Source organism: Apis cerana, linkage group LG5, assembly GCF_029169275.1.
Source record: "Apis cerana isolate GH-2021 linkage group LG5, AcerK_1.0, whole genome shotgun sequence".
Classification (NCBI taxonomy): domain Eukaryota; kingdom Metazoa; phylum Arthropoda; class Insecta; order Hymenoptera; family Apidae; genus Apis; species Apis cerana.
This window is the reverse complement of record NC_083856.1, coordinates 10,176,634-10,195,537: the sequence shown is the minus strand read 5'-3', so window position 1 is coordinate 10,195,537 and position 18,904 is coordinate 10,176,634. Positions and strand designations below refer to the sequence as shown.

The window sequence follows — 18,904 nt, the reverse complement described above, 5'->3', positions numbered from 1 at the left end:
CATTTCTCGTTTGATCGTTATTGCTATCTAATGGATCGGGGATACCTTAGAGAAAACGTATATACTTCTTCGGTAACGGAACCACGTTTATGAAATGAAAATTTTTTGGATTATTCTTGAATTCTATTACGAAAATGCATGCAGCCTGTACTTTAGACTTTGATAAATTGATTTTCTGCAACGGCAAACGGCAAATTCTTATAAAAGATTATATCATTTCCACGTTTCTCTCGCGTGTTTAAAAATCAGGAAAAATATGTTGATTCAACTACGCGATCAATGGAACGAGATTCTATTCATTAAACAACCGGAGCACCATTCGAATAGATGACGCACAAATAAGTAGTTTGCAGCGTACAATGTTGACATTGAACGAATGAACGTGGTAGCCTCCATTGACGTTCTCGAACCTGTTGCATGTGATTCAACGAAAACACACAAGGATCACCGGTTAGGGTAAATTGGTCTAATTGACGGTGCAAAATGTCGGTCGGTTATAATGTGATATTCGAGTGAGGCTGCGTTTAATTCACCGTGAGAGGAAGGATGAGGAGAGCGTTCACAAAGAGATGTTGGCCTCTGTCGATGAGTAATTCTTTCGACTGACTGGGTGTGTCCTCGGGCAATGATCGTCATTGTCGTTTGCATCCAATCTCATCTGCAAGTAGTACAACGTTCAAAGGTAGTTACTTGTCGTTCGATTAGCGATCGATCATTTTTATTATCCATGACGCTCATCAGAAAAGTCGAAGAAAATATGATGATTTAATAGACATGAGAAAATAATGAACGTTCTGTACAATTTTCTAAATGTTTTTAATTTTTTGATGAATCATAAAATCTTATAGAAAATATAAAATTATAATTATAAAACGAACTTCCTGAATCGTAAATCAAACAAAGTACAGGGATCTCCTAACGGTCTGGATTTCGAGCGTCCTTTATTTCCCTTCATGGGAACCAAGGACTCGATCCTTTGTGAAGGACACCGGTTAAACTTTCCATCTAACCTGGCTGCTTATTTTGAATCCTGAAGCAAACCCAACCGAAGAATACGTTATAAAACTTCGTTTATAACCCCTAATTAAACTAAGGAATAAATTAAGATTACAGTTAAGATAATATAATTATAACACGCGAGAGGTCATAAAATTGAGCATTGTTCCCGATGTTTCTCTTCAATTATACGTGCCCATTCGTTATACACGCTCTATTGATCGCTAAACATTTAAAAAATGTACCCGAAATGGATTTTTTCACATCTCGTGCTTATTCAAATAATTGTTTCTGCTTTAATTCTTAAAAATTTTTAATCAAACCACTCGTATCGCCATAAAAATAAAACTAGTCTTTAATAATATATACAGAGACGTTCGACGTCTAAATGGAAAAACACGCGGGATATTCCATCCGTATCTCGCGATGAGACGCCAAAGGGGGGGAGCTAACCTCTCAACGCCTCGAGTACACATGTTTTACATATCCGTTTTATAACAGATTTCCCATACCGTATCTACGCATCAATTATACGAATATCTATTGTACAAACTCCCCTTATTCTTTACCCCCCTATAGAATTTCGTTAGAATAATCCACTCGTCGAAAGTTTTAATATTCATCGTACGAAAACACATAAGCCAAAACCTATAGGAATTCCGAGTGCCCCAAAGTCGACTCGGGAAAAAAGGGGGTTCGAATCATCGTTGCTGTGTGTGCGTCCTTCATCGTCCAAGAGGCGGTTTAACGGTCAACGCACCAAGGTGCCCTTCATTTCACGCAACAGTCCCTACGGTGTTGGTCGGTCGGCCAGGTACAGCATTCCACCAGTTGCGCACATTCGGTAGGGCCTTCCTTGCGAGTGTGGCGCGCGCACGCACGCACACGCGCGATCAAGGATCGTCTCGCGTTACGCACACGTTCACGCGCATGGAGCAGAATGCGGTGCAATAAACACACGGGGAGACGAGAGGCCGACACTGGGGCACCGTGAAGGGGATATTCACGGGTGTGTGCATTCGTTAGTGCGGGCTCGCGCGCGCGCCAGTGACTCATGGTTTCATGAATGGAAGCCTTTCGTCTTCTAGTCCTCGCATATACGGTGAATGGTCCACCGGAAACGGCTGGTTACACCCTGTTTCCGTTACACCAAACTGCGCCGCGTTCACGAGGGAAAAACGAGCGAGCGTGCCACGACGACGGGAGCCTCGTTCGGGAATTTTGCGTCCCGGGATTTGGATAATGATCCTGTGATTGATTCCTGCGGATCGGGGAAGCTTTTCGAAGTTTAATGTACGAAATGTATTTCTTGTCGAAGATTATCGGATAATTAATGAATGATCAACATGAAGTGCAATTCTGAAGTTTTTATCTTATGAATTTCCAAAACTTGGAAAAAAAATTGACAATAAATACGACAGAGTGATGTTAAACGAGTAGAAGGTTATATTTATTGTCGTACGTTCATCGTACGCAGTTAGAATTCCGTAAACGTTTAATCTCATAGAATTGCGCAGGAAGCAGTTGTAATTCGCTTCGTTCACGGAACATGATACCACCGCTGTTAATTTTAACCATTCAGGGAACGAGGCGTTTTAAGGAAGAAAGAAAATAGAACGAAAATAAAAAGGCGAGGAGAGTAACGCCGTATTTCCCGGAACACGGTATCATTTTCGACATCGCGACCGACAGGTGTCCAGACTTTCAGTGTACACACGCGCCTTCTGTTACCAAAATACGCTCCCCCCAATTCCATAACTTCCTTTTCCAATCTTTTTTTCCCCTCTTTCCTCTCAATTTTAATTCAACAGTCTCAACTCTTCCACTCTACACCCTTCACAGCTCCAATTTTCTTTCCTCCCTCCCATTTTTCTTCCTTTATCCACAACTCTCCCTTCTCACAATCCCCCCCTCCTCTTTTCCCCAACAATTTTCTCCCGCTTTCTCCGTCTCCGTCCGACCATTCGTCACCCGTGACTCATAGCAGATGCCAGCTCGCGAGTCTACACGCTGCAGGCGTGTACGCGTAACGTTTAGGGGCCGATGCACCCCTCCCCCTCCCCAATGTCTCCACTAACGTTTACCTAAACTACTTCTATTACGTGACCCCCCTCAATTCGTGGCCAGATAAGATTAGTCGCGCTGCTTATCGCCGTTTAGCGCGGATTAGCGATTAATCGACGCCTCTGGGTACGTGTTTTGTAGGGTGTTTCTCGAAATAACATCCCTTTGTGTTGTTTGTCTCTTTGTAATTTGTTCTGGTGCACCATCTAAAAATAGTATTCTAGTATACTAACCGATCGAAACGAAGTGAAGAGAACACGTCGATTTTTACGTTAAGTGTAATTATTTCACGTATTAATGTATTCGTGATCTTTAGAGGTCAATTTTAAAAGCATGAAAATTGGTATACAAAAATGTCGGTTAATGCTTATTTATAATTATTACGTTATATAAGCAAATTAAGTTGGATGAAAAACGTGACGATAATATGACGGAGATAGAACTGATCTCGCTTTATCTGATGCAAAGTTAAGCTGTTTATAACTTGATAAATATTTACTCGATTTTTTTTTTTTCGCTTTTAGAATTTATTCTTCAAAGATATTAACACGAATGTATTAACACCTTGTATGTAATTCCTTTCAATCGTCACAAAGATAAAACGATCTTCCATTCTTTTAATAATTCTTAATTCCTTTTGTTCCACAGAAAATCTGCACGCGTGTGCACTTGCATCGGCTTTCATGTTCCCTCTCTTTTCTACGTCAAATCGAGTACAAGTAACGTCGCATAAGATACGGGCCCGCGTCGCCATGACTCATTGGCGATACGATAGCCTTCCCTATATTACGTAATCGAATCGCCTGTTTGGCGGCTGGTTTCGTTTTGCTGTTTTACAGCACAATCCTGTCATTCGGCCGAGTTGCAGCTCGATGGATTATTGCTCTTAAATCGACTTCTAGAAATTCAAATGATGTAGAAAACTTTAAACTTTTCCCCCCTCGATTTCTAGGTCCATTTCTTTCTTTCACGTTCACGTAGTTCGAATTTCTTTGAGTAATAAAATAGACAGATAAAACTGTGGAGTAAAAAATAAAATTAAAAATAATATTTAGAAGAAAAATTTAATAAGCATGTTATCGGTACGAAAAGAAATTAATAATACATAGTATATTCATTTATCTATATCGTTGTCGGAGGACAAACATAAATTCGTATAATAAGAGTTCATGGCCAGATAAGTAGATTCAATCGGCAGGAATTTAGTTTCAATAAGCCACTAACTAAAATTTCGATCCAATAAATATAAATGATACAAAATGTTGTAAAATATGTAACGTTGCCTGAAATGTACATCCAAGATCCAAATTTTTATTTTGAAATACGAATATGAAAACGAATTAAATTTATTCAGAAAATTATTAAAAGTAAAATTAATAATAATCTTTTTTTTTCTACAGAGGAAGCCCGAAAAGCCGGAAGCAGCGTGTTAGTGCATTGTCAAGCGGGAGTATCGCGCAGTGCGACAATCGCAATCGCGTATATAATGCGACACAAGGGCCTATCCATGGTGGAGGCCTATAAATTGGTGAAGAACGCACGACCTATCATCAGTCCTAATCTCAACTTTATGGGACAATTGTTAGAGCTCGAGCAAGGTTTAAGGGCATCAGGTGGCGTGGCGGCTGCCCCCGAGGAGCCAAAAAGCTGTCACCAATGTCGCTGGTCTCATCAGCAAAATAGCGAGGAAGTTACTTCCGGTTGCAGCGTCTGAGTCGAGCGAAATCACCAGGCGAGGATCACCCGATTCTCTCGCATGACAATCGGGTTCCAGCAGAAGATCGAAAAGAGAGCAGAAGAGCCCACGCGCGGTTCGCAAGGCTGTCTCGATGTTTCGTGTCCAAGGACGCGATAGAAAGACACAATCTACACATATCCTACACGTATATCCGTTAAACGAAGTCGTCGTTCTTCCTGTTTCATACACAAAACACACACAGCATACACACGTGCGAAGAACTCGAATAACATAACCTTGCTACACGTGCCTTGGCGATCGGCCCTAATAAACGGGAAAGGCTGATTTTCAGAGAGACACTTTTATTTCTATTATCGAGTAACTTATTCAGTGGTAAAGAACGTTCTGAGTGAGAGAGAACGCGTCGTTGACTTGTGAATAACGAAGAAAGAGATGCAAATGCGGATAAGTTGTAACACACGTGCGTCCTCCATCTTGCAACTTCGAAAACCAACAGGATGATGGCGCCTGTTAACACTTGAGTGCGCACGAATTTCTTCCTGTGTACATACAACGACGCGAGCTCCTCTCTATGTTGCGAATTATTTATGCGTTCAAGGGAGAGGGGAAAAAAGAGGGACGTTCACGCGGCGCTAGTTACGGAAGCTTCGTGCATCGTCATGAAGAAAGGTTTGGTGTACTTACGCGACAGTGTTCCGTAGTTTTATTAGTACAAAATATAACGTGGTAAGAGGCGCGTATATCGAAGGAAATCATAAATATTTCTTTTTTTTTCTTTTTTTTTTTTTTTTTGTTGCGTAGTAAGTTGCAGTAGAGAGAGTATGTATATTTGATTTTAACATGATGATACACAGTGTTCCACTTTTCTTGGAAAGATCTACGCGTTTGTAATTTAGAAGTGAATTTTATTCGTTTAATTTTTGTTCTTTTTATATGTGTATATTTTTTTTTTTAAATGTCAAGCGTCCACGTCTAATTTGGCCACAATTTTTTTCTTTCGTGAGTGAGTTGAATACTATCGATTAATTATCTTGTATTTAGGGACACTGCTTCTTCGAAACCATCGTAGCGAACAAAGAAGCATCGAATAAGAATATAGGATTGAATAATTGCACTTGGGGAAGTCTTGCGAAATTTTTTTTTTTTCTTTTTGCCATCTAAAGACGCGCGCGCAAGTGGACAATTAACAAGGTGGGATAGATGTACGTCAATTGAGATCAATAATAATTATGTTTGCGTTTTTGCCTTTTGCCTACTTGTATCTCTATATTCGTAATGTTACATTATTCGATAGCGAAGTGGTTTATATTTGATAAAATAATATATCATTAACTGGAATTAGCTTAACCACGAGCTCCGTAGCATTTAAGGATCTGGTTGAGATCCAACCATCGTGATCTAGTCGTTTGTTGGAATGTAACTGATAATGATGTTGACGATATGTAAGGTGCGAAAGAGAGAGCGAAAGAAAGTTCAAATACCCCCGCCAACTAATTAGAATAATTAGTAAGAACTATAACTCGAGGGACGAAAATATTGCGATTTTAAAATTTAAGATGCCAAATACGGATTTTTAGTTCGGATTCAACGAGTTTCAAACTTCGGGGGATAAAGTCGTGTGTAATAGCCAAAATTATTATCATCTTTCGATCTTGAAGTGTACATAAACAATAAATATTATCTCACGGGGAAAAATATAACTATGAATTAATATTTTAAACCAGTTCTGATCGTTTAACGAACATCTTTGTATCGCAAGAAAATGGCCTCCATTGATCCTTTGTTCGAATTAAATATCGCTTGCACAATACGAATACGATCGTGAATGTAAAATCTAACCTTGTCACTCTGTTTATATTTGTTATTCTTTCGCAATGTTTCACTGATAATAAGTCCGAATAATGACGAAAATAATATTGTGAATATGATTTATCTCATTTCGCGTTGTACAAAATACAATCGTTGGATTATTTTTCATTTAATCGGCATGTTCAGTTTCAAAATTTTTTGATATCGATGCGCGTGCGATCTCGGACGAATTGTACCGCACGAAAAGACATTTTTCGATTAAGAATTTGGTTAGAAGTTAGCGTTAAAGTATTATGGGAATGGAAAAACATCTTTTCCTCGCGTGGCACGATTCATTCGTAACGCGTGTATATCTACTTTTTTTAATCGCTTCTTTCTTAAACCGCAATGGATGATTCTTATTCGTAATCGAGAAACAACGAGTGTAATCGTCATAAATGGGGGAAGAAAAAAATAATAATAATCATGCACGTAGTTCGCTTCAATCGTCGAAATACCTCGAGCAACGGTCTAAATGGGACGTTGATTAAAAAAAAAAAAAGAATAAAAATAAACAAAAACGTGTGCGAAATAACTGTACGACACGACAATCGCCGCTGTTAAATCAAACCGAGCAGCTGTTCAAAAAAAAAAAAAAGGAAGAAAAAAGTCGCTTAAACCGATATGCCTTTCTACGTTAGAGAGACTCAAACTGTTGACAATAAAAGCTCGACAAGAGAGAAAAAGAGACCTGGTGTGCGTGAAAGAAATATAGATTCACGTCATACATACATGTTCACGTTATATCTATATGGGTGGGTGTGCGTGTGTTTGTGTGTGTGTGTGTGTGTATACAACATAACGAGACAGAGAGCAAGTTCCTTCAGATTTTTCAATTCTCTCGAGGAAACGGTACATATCAAAGAAATGTCGCCTTCTATTTTTTTTTTCTTTTTTTTTTTTTTGTTGTAGATCGCGAAGAATGTCACATTCGAAGGGAACAATTTATGTTCGCATATTCTCCTATAATAGTTAGGCGCCGTGACGCTTCGCGTAGAACTTGTAAAAAGTGTTAGCGAATAGTGTTGTAAATATTCACCGAGCAAAGACAGGCGATCACGAATAGAATCGCGTAAAATGGGGGAGAGGAGAGGGGGAGGGGAGGGAGAAAAAGGAAAGAAACCGATCGTGTAATAAATGAAAAAGAGAACTATATTCAATAGAAATAAAAGGGCAGAGAGCTACGAATTTGTAGTACCTGTTGCATCACGAGGATGTACGATATGTATGTAGTGTTTACTGAGTTGTGGAAGAGCTTTAACAATAAAATGTATATCGACCTGTACGATAAACGATTGTCGTTGCCGTATAACGATAAAAATAACATTTGGTGTAATTTTATATTGGAACTGGTAAAAGCAGAATCACATAAGATTGGTAAATGGTTGTGTCGCATTGCGATTGCCCGTTGCACGCGAAAATAACCTGAAAGATGAAACTACTACTAAACGCCATGTGGTCCAACAAGTTCCTAAGATCATCTTACCGTTCGAATTTTGAATGATGCTTTGACCAATTCTATTTTATATTAATCTTCTAAATTACTTAATGATGTATATCATAGTTCGATGTATACCTTTATTGCTAATGTCTTTCTGCATTGGTATGCACACGTTAAAGTTTGCGTATACACATCTTGGGATGGGATAGATGCTGCACCAAGTTGGTCGACAATTTTTTTTTTTGCGGAAATGTTGCCGTACGATCGAATACCTTTTTCGTTTTTTCAATGTACAGTTAAATGTAACGTAAAGTAATTGTGCATACGCGAGGACAACTATTGTATCATATCAAAATTTAGTTATTTTATGAATAAAAGTATAAACCGCATATTTTTTTGCTCAATTCTTTTTTTTCTAATAATCACAATATCTTGTTTATCATTTATCTTGTCTCTTGTGAAATTCAAATGATAGAAATAATATAACGCATGAATATCATATTTTATTAAATTCAAAAACAAAGGAATCTTATATCATAGTTGAAATTTCAAAGAATAGTTTTTGAATATATGAAATTAAATATGTTCAAGATTATATTTATTTAATATATATATATATATATATATATATATATATATATATATATATATATAATGATATGATATAATTTATTAAGATTTTTAATTAATTAGAATAAATAAAAAATTTAATAAAGTTAATTAAAAATCGGAATTATCTCTTGAATTCATATATTTTGCAATTATATAAGAAGAGAAAAAAATAAGAAAAAGACAGGGATAGAATAAAAATTTTGAAATCAATGTCATTTATAGATACTACAAATGAAATTCATAAAAAAAAGAACAGAAAGTAATAGAAAAAAAAAAAAAAGAATTAATTATTAATGCCATCTTTTGAAGATTTAAGATATCTCTTCAAAATAGATAAAATAAGAATTAATAATCAATGCTATCTCTTGAGTGCTTTCAGAATCATAAGTAATATTTTTGGAATTTCAAAGATGGCGCTCACTGTTCATTTTTTATTTTATTTTTCTCTCCGTTTTGTCTTACTCTTTATTTACATTAGTTCTTGATTCGTGACTATTTGACCCCAGACAAAGTATGAGATGTCAATTGCATATCATTTCTTTTTTGAAAAAAATATTAAAATTATATCGGTTTTACAAGAAAAAAAAATAAATACAAATGCTTTATTAGGAAAATCTTTATTTAGACAGAAAATATCGAATTTTGAATATAATAAAGTTTCCAAATTCTCATGATAGAATCGATTAATTTTCTTAGACCGAGCATTCTTTTTTATATATTTTTTCAAGAAGGAATCAAAATGATCCAACTTCTGAAATAAATTCAATATGGCCGCGAAACACGCATACGATAAACTTAATAAGCAAACACGTTCTTTTCGCGTTCTCTTCTTCATTATTCAATACGTCATTTTGACGGATAAAATATGATTGTGCATACGTAAATACAAATTCGATTTATTACTTTCTCTCGATATTGTTCGCTCATAATATACTCGCATTCTCAGTCTCCTGCTTTCTAAATATTATATACGTTTCGCTGTAAGCCTAAAATATTAAGTTGTAATAGTATAATTAGTAGTAATAGTAATAGTAGTAATAATTTTAGGAGTCATTTCTTGCTTCTTCTAAGATATATCCCTATTACGTTTCGTTCTGTTCATAGCTGAAAATGCAAAAAATCTCGTTTGTTTAAATTAAATGCATAGATATGGAATTTCTAGTTTTGTGCCATCCTATTCATGTTTTGTACAGATCCTGTTTAATTTTATAACGATTTTTATTACGCCTTTGTTGTAATAACATTATGCCAATATAATTGCGCGATTAAGCAAAATTTTTTTATAAGTAAAAAGTCTTACATGGAGTAACGATGTTACCATCCATTCGAGTATAAAACAGATAACGTACAAGTTACAATAAATACTATATGCAAAAACTCGATCCGAGTCTTAGATATTTTTTCAGGCATAAAATTTCCAATATTTACTTTACACATTCTCTGGTCTAACAACAATGACATAACAAATTGGAGCACCTCTTATTCCATTACGTTACTATATCGCGAAAAGACATATTTGCTCGAACTTATCGCTCGAGATTAGATATCGACTCTATGCAAACGCGTAAAAAAATTGATTATATCTTTCTGTTAAGAAAGAAATATTCGCGTAAATGAAGCTCTACAAGTGAAGCGGATAAAATATAATTACTTGTTCGTATTCAACGATCTATTGCTTATTGCAAAAAAACATTATAGAAATCGAGAGTCGATTGTATATTTATACTGCGTAACTTACCCTGATTCTTTTGCAGCATAAATCATTAACAAATAACTTTTAAAATCGCTTTGCTATCTTCTCGGCTATTATTAACAAGAAAATTCACAATTACTTACAAACTATTAGTATATATGTATATATAGCTTTTTTAACCGCTGATTCGCAATTTCTAGAAATAATCAGACGGTCGTAGGATTGATAAATCGGACTGTCTTGCGAATTGGAAAATTAATTACTCGCCAGGGCTGCCATCGCACGAATTAACGCAGCGTTCTCCTCCCGAAGTCGTTCCCGTTCTATAGTCATTTCATGTTGTTGTTGAAGCAACCGAGCTTCGAGAGCCATTATTTTATGATCCCGATCTTCTAAAAGAGACAATAGTCTTCTATTTTCTTCTTGGGCTCGTTCTATCAACTGAAAATTTTGAAACGAAAATTATAAGTTTACAAGTGCTTTTAATTTTATTTTGTTAAATTAAATAAAAAAAAATACTTCGTGTGGATTGTCTCCTGTTGGAGTAGACAGTCTTGGTTGATTCGTAGCATTTACAGAGGATTGTGGTTCATGATTTCCATGGTCTGATTGATTGACACTGTCAGACTGATTCAAGGAATCGAATTCCTCGTCATCTGCCTCCAAATCGGAATGGCTAAAATTAAATGGGTAATTTTGATATATTAGTGAATATACATAGTTATTCCAATTCGGACTGCCTATGATGTTATATTAGGCACGACCCTTAATGTTTAATGATATTTATATATCTTTTTTATATCTTATATTTATTTCAAAATAATTTACGCTTTAGTGTAATATGAGATATGATTATGAGATCAATATGATATTACACGATTCTTATTGGTTCTAGATCATTATAAAAAAGGTGTACAAAAGACTTACGGTACTCGTTACAATACGCAGGCTCGTATTTAAAAGAATCTACTAGCTCTACCGTACTTCGTACAGGTCGTGCCTAATTGTACATAGTCACGTACAGTAGCACTTACCAACTGTGCCTATTTATACATGACCTGTAGGAAGTACGGTAATGCCTAAAAAGCAGTAGCAGTTTATTACAAATGACTACTAAATTTCACTAAAGCACTATATATAATTTACTACCGTAATAAGATATCTCAGTGTTTTATACCTTTTGTTTCGCCTTTGTGTAAACATTTTTGCTGTCCGTTCCTGAAACATGCGTAGTTACACATACATACATAATTTCTCTATTACATACGATCGACTTTTAACCGCGTTCACAATATAAGTAACAGAATATTTTTTATTAAAAAGTGAAAATCACACGCACTTACTTCTATGAGTTCATGATCAAGGAACTCATTGTGATGTGTGTTGTGTTTAGTTTCAAGACAAGTGCCACTAAGATCTTCCTCATCTTCTCCTGTACTACCTCCTGTACTCTGTAGAATTAAGTGGCTAACGAAATTACATTGCGGAGTAACAACGGGTTTGCACACAAAACTTTTACCAATATCCGTTAACACTCGCGGTCAATCGCGATTAACGTATAAAAGAGCGCGGAAAGCAGTCTCTAAGTGCAATGCTACTTTGTTATACATTCTGTGTGTGTCTAATATAATTTTCTAGAAAGATACATTCGCGCAAGACATTTCCGGGAGAAATCGAAAACGTTATATGTTTGCAAAAAAAAAAGATTCTTTTATAAACGAACAAAAATGTTAATCTCAAATATCGGTTAAAAATAACTGATTAAAGAACTTTTCGTAACGAATATAAGTAAAAAATCTCTAAATTTATCATGCAAAATACAAAATGACTAAAAGATTTATATCGAATAAATATAGATGCAAAAATCCTTATTTTAAAATCCGAGATATTGCCGCGAAGAGTCATTAAGATTTTAGGTCCTTAACGTGACTGGAAACAGTGACAAACCTCCGTTGATGGTAAATGTACTACTCCGGTACTTCGCCTCTTTTCTCGAAGCTTCCGTCGATCGCGTTGCTGCTTTCCCTTGTTTATGTGCGTTGGCCTGTGCAAACAGGATACGACACTAAAGACACTAGAACCAGATCCAGAAAGTGTTAACAAGTCGCGCAAACTCTATGCTGGATCTACTTAGTAGAATTTACAAGATACTTGCATTTAACAAAATCCCATCTACGCGGATAAACGCCTTATTTAAACGTTGTTTTATTTACTTACCGGCCAGGTACCCGTTTATCCTGTTTCCTCATTATTGGTTTATTTTGTTGATTATCATGTTCAGGTGGAAGCACACTATTCGAACTTGTATCACATACACCTTGAGATTCTTCTGTATTTTGTGCATTTTCTACAAGTGATCATAATTGATTATAAGTATCATGTATAATAAAGGAATAAAACAATAGAAACATATTATTACTTTGAAAGTTTATGGAAGAAGAATCTCCTGTCCTAGGTGGAACAACTCGTGCTCTTGCAGTCCTAATTCTAGATCTTCTAGATGTTAATTCGAAGTCATTATCAAAATCCTCCTGACTAACGGAGCTGGATGCCATGCCTGTTATATCGCTGTGAAATAATATGATAAAATTAAATTTAATCTGATAACAACGAGATAGATAAAAAATTGTGCAAAAAAAAAAAAAATTTAAAAAGGGGTCTTACAAAAAATACCTGGACATCTGAACAAAAGAGTAGGTGATGATGTGCGATACCTATGTTGGACCAGCACAAAACTTGGAGGCCAAAAAGCGAGTGCTTGATTAGGTTTGTCTAAGGGAAAGTCACAAGGCATGAACCGCTTTTAACTACAGCAAGTGCGTGCGCAATAAGACGATAACAAAACTTCAACAGAAAAGAAAGAGTAATTCTTAAAGGATTAGTCACCTGTCGAAGTGAGTATTCTTCACCTAGTTCCACTACCAATGCTGTGACTCACTACCAACTTATGTGCGATTGACAGCTGTCAACCATTGAAACATCCATAAACACGTATGGCCTATACGATTACATAGTTCAAAGATAGATAGGCATATCGATCGTTCATACACCTTGGCTAAAGTACAATCTTCAATGCGTAATTTCAATGTCACTAGAGAAATAGTTACAACATGAAAAGTTACTAGACAAATCTAGAGGAAGTTACTATAATAGTGATGATTCAAAAATAAAAGTTACTACAAAAAGAAAATAAAGTTAAGAGTTATAAAAAATAAGAATACAATACATGATAAGATTTTATTTAAATTAAAAGAAAAACTTTTTTTCAAAATAATTTGAGAGTTTACAAAATTGAGAAAAAATAAACTTTAATTTACAGTTCATATTGAAATGAAAAAAATAAATTGCAAAATAAGAAATTTTAATAAAATAATGACGACTAATAAGAAATTTATTTTATTTAATTTTTAACTTATAAAAATTTAAATTAAAAAAAATAATTCAAAGAATATGATTTATAGAAAATATTATAAACACTAGTATTAATAGGTGTATCGTTTATTTATTTAATCGATCTGATCGCAGATATAGTTTCTTCATTCATTATACTTCATCTTTTTTTCATAAGTTAATTACAAGTATTCATCGTCATCTATAATCTAGAAGGGTATAGGGATAAAGTTATAGGTAATTTTTTTCACAGTATTGACTCTATTACATACGCTAATCAGATAGCTAAAGTGTTCGTATCTACAAATATATTTTATATTTGTTCTATATACATATACATATATACACATATATATAGAATTTGTATATGTGCATATCTATATATACATATATTCGCTTTATAACACATCTTCCCGTAATTTCTTTCCCTTTTTTATATTTACTCATTTGACATTTGCTCTTCAACAATTAACTTTCATATACGGGAAGTATATATCGCTTGTTTTCTTACGTTTCCATATTTTTTTTTTTTATTTTTCTTTATGTTTGTTTTTTCATTTTTTTTAATTCGAACTCTAAAGTTGTGTATGTATGTATGTATGTGTATGTTGTATGTGAGGAGATAAAACTAAATGGTATCGCCACGAGCAAGGATAGATCTCGATTTTTTTTTAAAGAGGGCTAGACTCGGTGTATTTTTTTTTCTTTTTTTTTTAACGAGATATTAAGGTTTAAAAGTGTATACGTATGTATATAGTATTTGACGCTTGATTTGACACATATGATTGAGGTCTCGAGCAAGTTTCTCTGCTGCTTAGCTCGCATCTCACAGCCTAGAGGTGATTTAAACCAGATGCAGAATCCGTTCATAACGGGCCGCATCGCTACAACGACACACGATAAATCCCCGACAAATGCCAAGCTCGTATATATAATATATATATTTATATATTTTTTTCATATATATATATAATATATATATTTTTCCTTTTCATTAATATTCTCTTTCTCTTACGCCTATGTAATGTGTATGTATGTTTATGTCCATATGGTCAATTGTGCATTTTTCAAGTAAATATGACATAGTAAAATATTAAAGCGGCAGCAGAATACACTGCAATACTGTTTGACCTATGAAAAAGATGTTTCTCTTCATTTGTTTCTTTTTTATTGTTTTTTTCTTTTTTTTTTTAATGTTTATTTAAACCTTTTCTTTTAAATTCCAATCATTTTTGTCATATTTTTTCCCTCTCTTTCTACTTATTTATATACAACACATTTAACATTTTATCAGCTTTCTTTATATTTTTTTTTTTCTTCTATAATTCTCTTCGTTCTTCTCTTATTATTCTTCTTTGACTTACACCCTTCACTTTTCCGATAAACTTTTCTCATAGTCAACATGTCTCGTATAAACTATGCAGTGCCGATGCCTATCAAATAGGCAAGTACACATAAAATATATGGTAATCGACAAGTGAGTAACATTAAAATTAGAAAGTACATGTCGCAACATGGTGGACGATAGATAGAGACAGAAGAAGCATCTCGCGAACCTACACATTTTTTTCTTATCCCGGCCTTGGACCATTTGTCTTTTTGTCTCTTTTTCTTCGCCGTAATCGTTGCAAACAATGCTAATCCAACTGTTTTTTTTCATTTCGTATTTACTTGGTTCAACGCGTGATGGCGATGAGGTAGATAAAGAAATGTCTTCCACTTTTTCACGCGACATTTTAAAACAATTTGACTATTTTTATTTATTAAATATATTCATCTTGCTTCTTCGAATCTTTGGTAAGTTATATATAGGCAACAATTTTGATTTCTCGGTTAATTTTTATTTTTGATGACTTAATATTCTTACTTGCGTACAAAGTGTTTCAAAAATTAATTTCTATAAAATAATTTATCAAAATAATTAAATAATTATTTTTCTGCTGTAAAAATAATCTCACTTTCACTGGTGACTTTATGATTACAATGGATTATATTAATGATACAAATAGGATGCATTTTTAAATCAATAAAATTAAGTACACTGTTCATACTAATAAAAAATTCTTACAGTACTATCACTTTTTATTCAATTTCATGAATAAAAAAACTTAACCTAATCTTTTTGAAACACTTTGTATAATGTTAAACGTAACGAACGAAGAAAAGAATCGTCGTATAAGTTCCATACACATAGTGACCAACTAAATACACATAGCGAAGGTTCGTCGAGTGCTCAACTTTTTTTTGTTCCGATAAATTTCATCTAGAACCACGATTCGTTCGCAGCTTTCGATTAAGTAGACACAATAAATCGAGTATAGTAAAAGTTACTCGTTCTAACATGATTATATTCCACTTTGTTTTTTTTTTTTTTTCTCTTAAAAAGATTTTTGTTCGTCAACTTTTTCTTTTTTTCATTTTGTAGATAAACTATACGTCATGTATATATAAGTATATTTATATGTATATATGTATTAAATAGTGCCTATCTAAAAATGAGGCACGGCCAAAGATGGCCGTGTATGAAACGTGACATGCACACGACACTTAAATGCGACCGATTACAACGCTACACACTATCCTTCGATGAAAGTCAGTTAAGGATTCTCGCGAAAAATGTGACGTAATTTTTTTTCTTGTTTTTCTTTTTTTTTTTTTGGCATTCACCGTTTGTTCTGTAACTCTACGCAAATGATTACCGTTATTTTTTTTAATGGCTATTGCCATTATGGTTAGACGAGAGTAACGCGAGCGCGTTCCTTTTATTATAAACTTATCAGAGTGGTGAATCGAACTGGTAGGCCTTGGACAGTATAAACGCGAACCTAGACGAAGGTTTCGACTCACAAGAGAATCGAGAAATACAATGGAAAGAACGAACTTCAGTCCTGTAGGAGATGCGTGGATTCTCGCCGTGTTTCCTTTGTTCGTCGTTCGCGGCGCTAGTTGGAAGTAAACGCTACGGCTTGAACCTTTATGGGGACGCAATGTCGAGGCGTCTGAGAATTTTTAGACTTCGTATAGTGGAATATATATTTATATATATATATATATATATTATATATTTGTATATATAAAACGATGAATGAAAAGAGAGATTTCTTTCATATTGATGCTCTGTGCGTACTTGTGGTAGCAATTAGTTGCTAACTTTTTAAATTATACCGATGCATTAATAGATCCATTTTATCATACAGTTTGGATTCTAATGCTATCAATCTCTGGTGTTATACATCGATCATCTACATTAATGTCTCAAGACTTTCGCGATACATTTTTTTTTTTTTTGTAAATACATTAAGAAACTCGAACTCTATGGTTAGTTTTCTACTATTGCTAATTCTTCGTTTTATATCGATACGAAGAATGCGAATTAGTAACTCGAAAAAGATTTTCGCGGTATATATAATATATATACTTTCCTTAGGACATTTAGCGTTAGAATCATTTAATTGTAAGTAGATCTATGTTTCATAGCGATGCAGTGTTACGGATTCGTAATTTTAAGTAAACCGTGAACTTGTATTGCTATTAGAATCCTGATATTGTATCGATGTTAAGTGATATAAATTAGTAATTTCAAGAATACCTTAGTACTATTCTCTGTTTTTAATCGAAAATCTAAACCTTTTCTTTCTGCATCGATCTTGTTAACCGTCAATCATCGCACACAATCCTAAATAACAATTTCAAGAATATTTTCTTTTTTTCTTTTGGCAGTGACGTATTTTTCTATACGTCGATAATTTTCTACTATTTTTTTTTTTTCTTTTCGGAAATTTATTTTTCTTTGCGTTTTTAATTGCACATATAACATATTTAGTGTTACGAATTTAAGGAATCCAAAAAAAAGGGAACTCGCCTCATTCTCTATCTTACAGACATATTTTCAATGCTGCGTCCGCATAAAACCGTTCAACGCTGCCAACGTTCGCCCTAACTTCCGCCACGTAGACGCAAAAAAACGCGCACGATTCAATCGCGTACGCGTATGCGTCTTCATTCGTCGGCGTGCTTCACCGCGCTATCCTAGGCTACCCTAAGTTCACCTATAAGCAATAGAATTATACATACCTATTATACTCTCTATAACGATAATGTATGTAGAAAAATGAGCCTCTCGCGTCTTTGGTTAAACGCGAAGCATTTAGAAAGTATTCTGGCAGTGGTTTTCGTAGATGCTTCGATCTTAGCCTCGGACCAAAAATTTTGATTTCAGTTTCAAATTGGAATACAATCGTCGGAATCTTTGAATGAATTTCTCTCTCTCTCTCTTTCTCATTTTTTACTCTCAGGACGTATCAATCTTTTGTTTGATTCGACTTTTTGTATTTCTCTTTCGATTTTTACTTTTTCCTCGGATTTCGTTAATCTCAGATCGAAACTCTATCTCTGCGACGTAATTCTGTTTTTCTCCGTCTTTTCTTCATTTCAAACACTACTTTTTGAGAATCCGATTATATAATGACAAGGTCGAAGTATGCTCTGTGTGCAGTCCTCTGTGCTAGCTATCTGTCGCACGTGTAACACGTGTGACACGAATAAAAACCACTTTTTTAAATATTTTTTTTTTATAGTCTCTAGCCTCATCGAGGAAAGGGACGAGTAAAATAAGATAGATCCTATGTATCCTAGTTTACGCGTGAAATTCATTCGAAGGAAAATCATTTTATCCTTTGGCATGTCACTTTTGGCCTTCTCGTCCAGAGTCAGCTTTTTTTCCTCTTCTTTATTCTTTTAACTAATATTCTCGATCTGGGCACTCGTTGGTACCCCAATTTTATCCGCGATAAAATAGCGTCGCTGATCGTCATTCGGTACTCTTCTTCTGGTAACCGGTTGTACTGTGTGTGTATGTGTATGAATATGTGTTCACAACGCGCAACGCAAGTGACTGCTCAGACAATGGCACAAGAGCAACGTGTTTCGTAGGGTGAAGTCGTTTAGGTCTTTCAAAAGTAAACTAGATTTCCGCTGTCGCGAGGCGATTAATTCATTTACAGCAGGTCTAGTTCACGAATAGATAGTGATCACCTCCCGTCCACCTCCACGTACCATCAGCACCCTCTCAAGACCCTCGGTGAGAACCTCTAAAAATTCCATATCTGTGGCGTGTTTAAGGTCAAGGAAAAAGAAAAGAAAAAGAAAAATCAAATAAATA

The 18,904-nt window shown here is 34.7% G+C and overlaps 3 protein-coding genes across 21 annotated transcripts in view; 1 reads left to right on the top strand and 2 right to left on the bottom strand.

The window, feature by feature from the left end:
* The window catches only part of LOC107994327 (dual specificity protein phosphatase 10), a 68,906-nt gene extending 60,469 nt beyond the window's left edge, over positions 1 to 8,437 (top strand). For all 4 annotated transcript variants that reach the window (XM_062075117.1, XM_062075118.1, XM_062075121.1 and 1 more), the window contains one exon: positions 4,461 to 8,437. In XM_062075117.1, the coding sequence (XP_061931101.1) occupies positions 4,461 to 4,774 (314 nt within the window). In that variant the 3' untranslated portion in view covers positions 4,775 to 8,437. The remainder of the gene's footprint in view (positions 1 to 4,460) is intronic.
* An 824-nt stretch (positions 8,438 to 9,261) lies between these two features.
* On the bottom strand, positions 9,262 to 13,441 carry LOC107994477 (PRKC apoptosis WT1 regulator protein). 9 transcript variants are annotated; one of them, XM_017051427.3, is made up of 10 exons: positions 13,240 to 13,441; positions 13,027 to 13,125; positions 12,773 to 12,921; positions 12,571 to 12,700; positions 12,301 to 12,427; positions 11,697 to 11,804; positions 11,531 to 11,571; positions 11,388 to 11,432; positions 10,873 to 11,029; positions 9,262 to 10,794 (listed from the first exon to the last, which is right to left on the bottom strand). In XM_017051427.3, the coding sequence occupies exons 2-10, from the start codon at positions 13,032 to 13,034 to the stop codon at positions 10,609 to 10,611; spliced, it is 951 nt and encodes a 316-aa protein (XP_016906916.1). In that variant the 5' UTR covers positions 13,035 to 13,125; positions 13,240 to 13,441; the 3' UTR covers positions 9,262 to 10,608. The 9 variants fall into 9 exon arrangements, with proteins under 9 accessions (XP_016906916.1, XP_016906917.1, XP_016906915.1 ...); XM_017051428.3 differs by having other exon boundaries at positions 12,301 to 12,397; positions 13,018 to 13,125; positions 13,240 to 13,437; XM_017051426.3 differs by having other exon boundaries at positions 13,018 to 13,125; positions 13,240 to 13,426.
* Positions 13,442 to 13,835: 394 nt separating this feature from the next.
* The window catches only part of LOC107994397 (solute carrier family 12 member 4), a 119,024-nt gene continuing 113,955 nt past the window's right edge, over positions 13,836 to 18,904 (bottom strand). For all 8 annotated transcript variants that reach the window (XM_017051281.3, XM_062075086.1, XM_017051282.3 and 5 more), the window contains one exon: positions 13,836 to 18,848. In XM_017051281.3, the coding sequence (XP_016906770.1) occupies positions 18,757 to 18,848 (92 nt within the window). In that variant the 3' untranslated portion in view covers positions 13,836 to 18,756. The remainder of the gene's footprint in view (positions 18,849 to 18,904) is intronic.

What these genes read in the sequence shown, in the direction of transcription:
- LOC107994477 (XM_017051426.3), bottom strand. An exon ending in ACACAAAGGCGAAACAAAAG is followed by an intron (nt 11,433 to 11,530) that starts GTATAAAACACT and finishes ACTGCTTTTTAG; the next exon opens with GCATTACCGTACTTCCTACA. An exon ending in CAGGAGACAATCCACACGAA is followed by an intron (nt 10,795 to 10,872) that starts GTATTTTTTTTT and finishes CAAAATTTTCAG; the next exon opens with TTGATAGAACGAGCCCAAGA.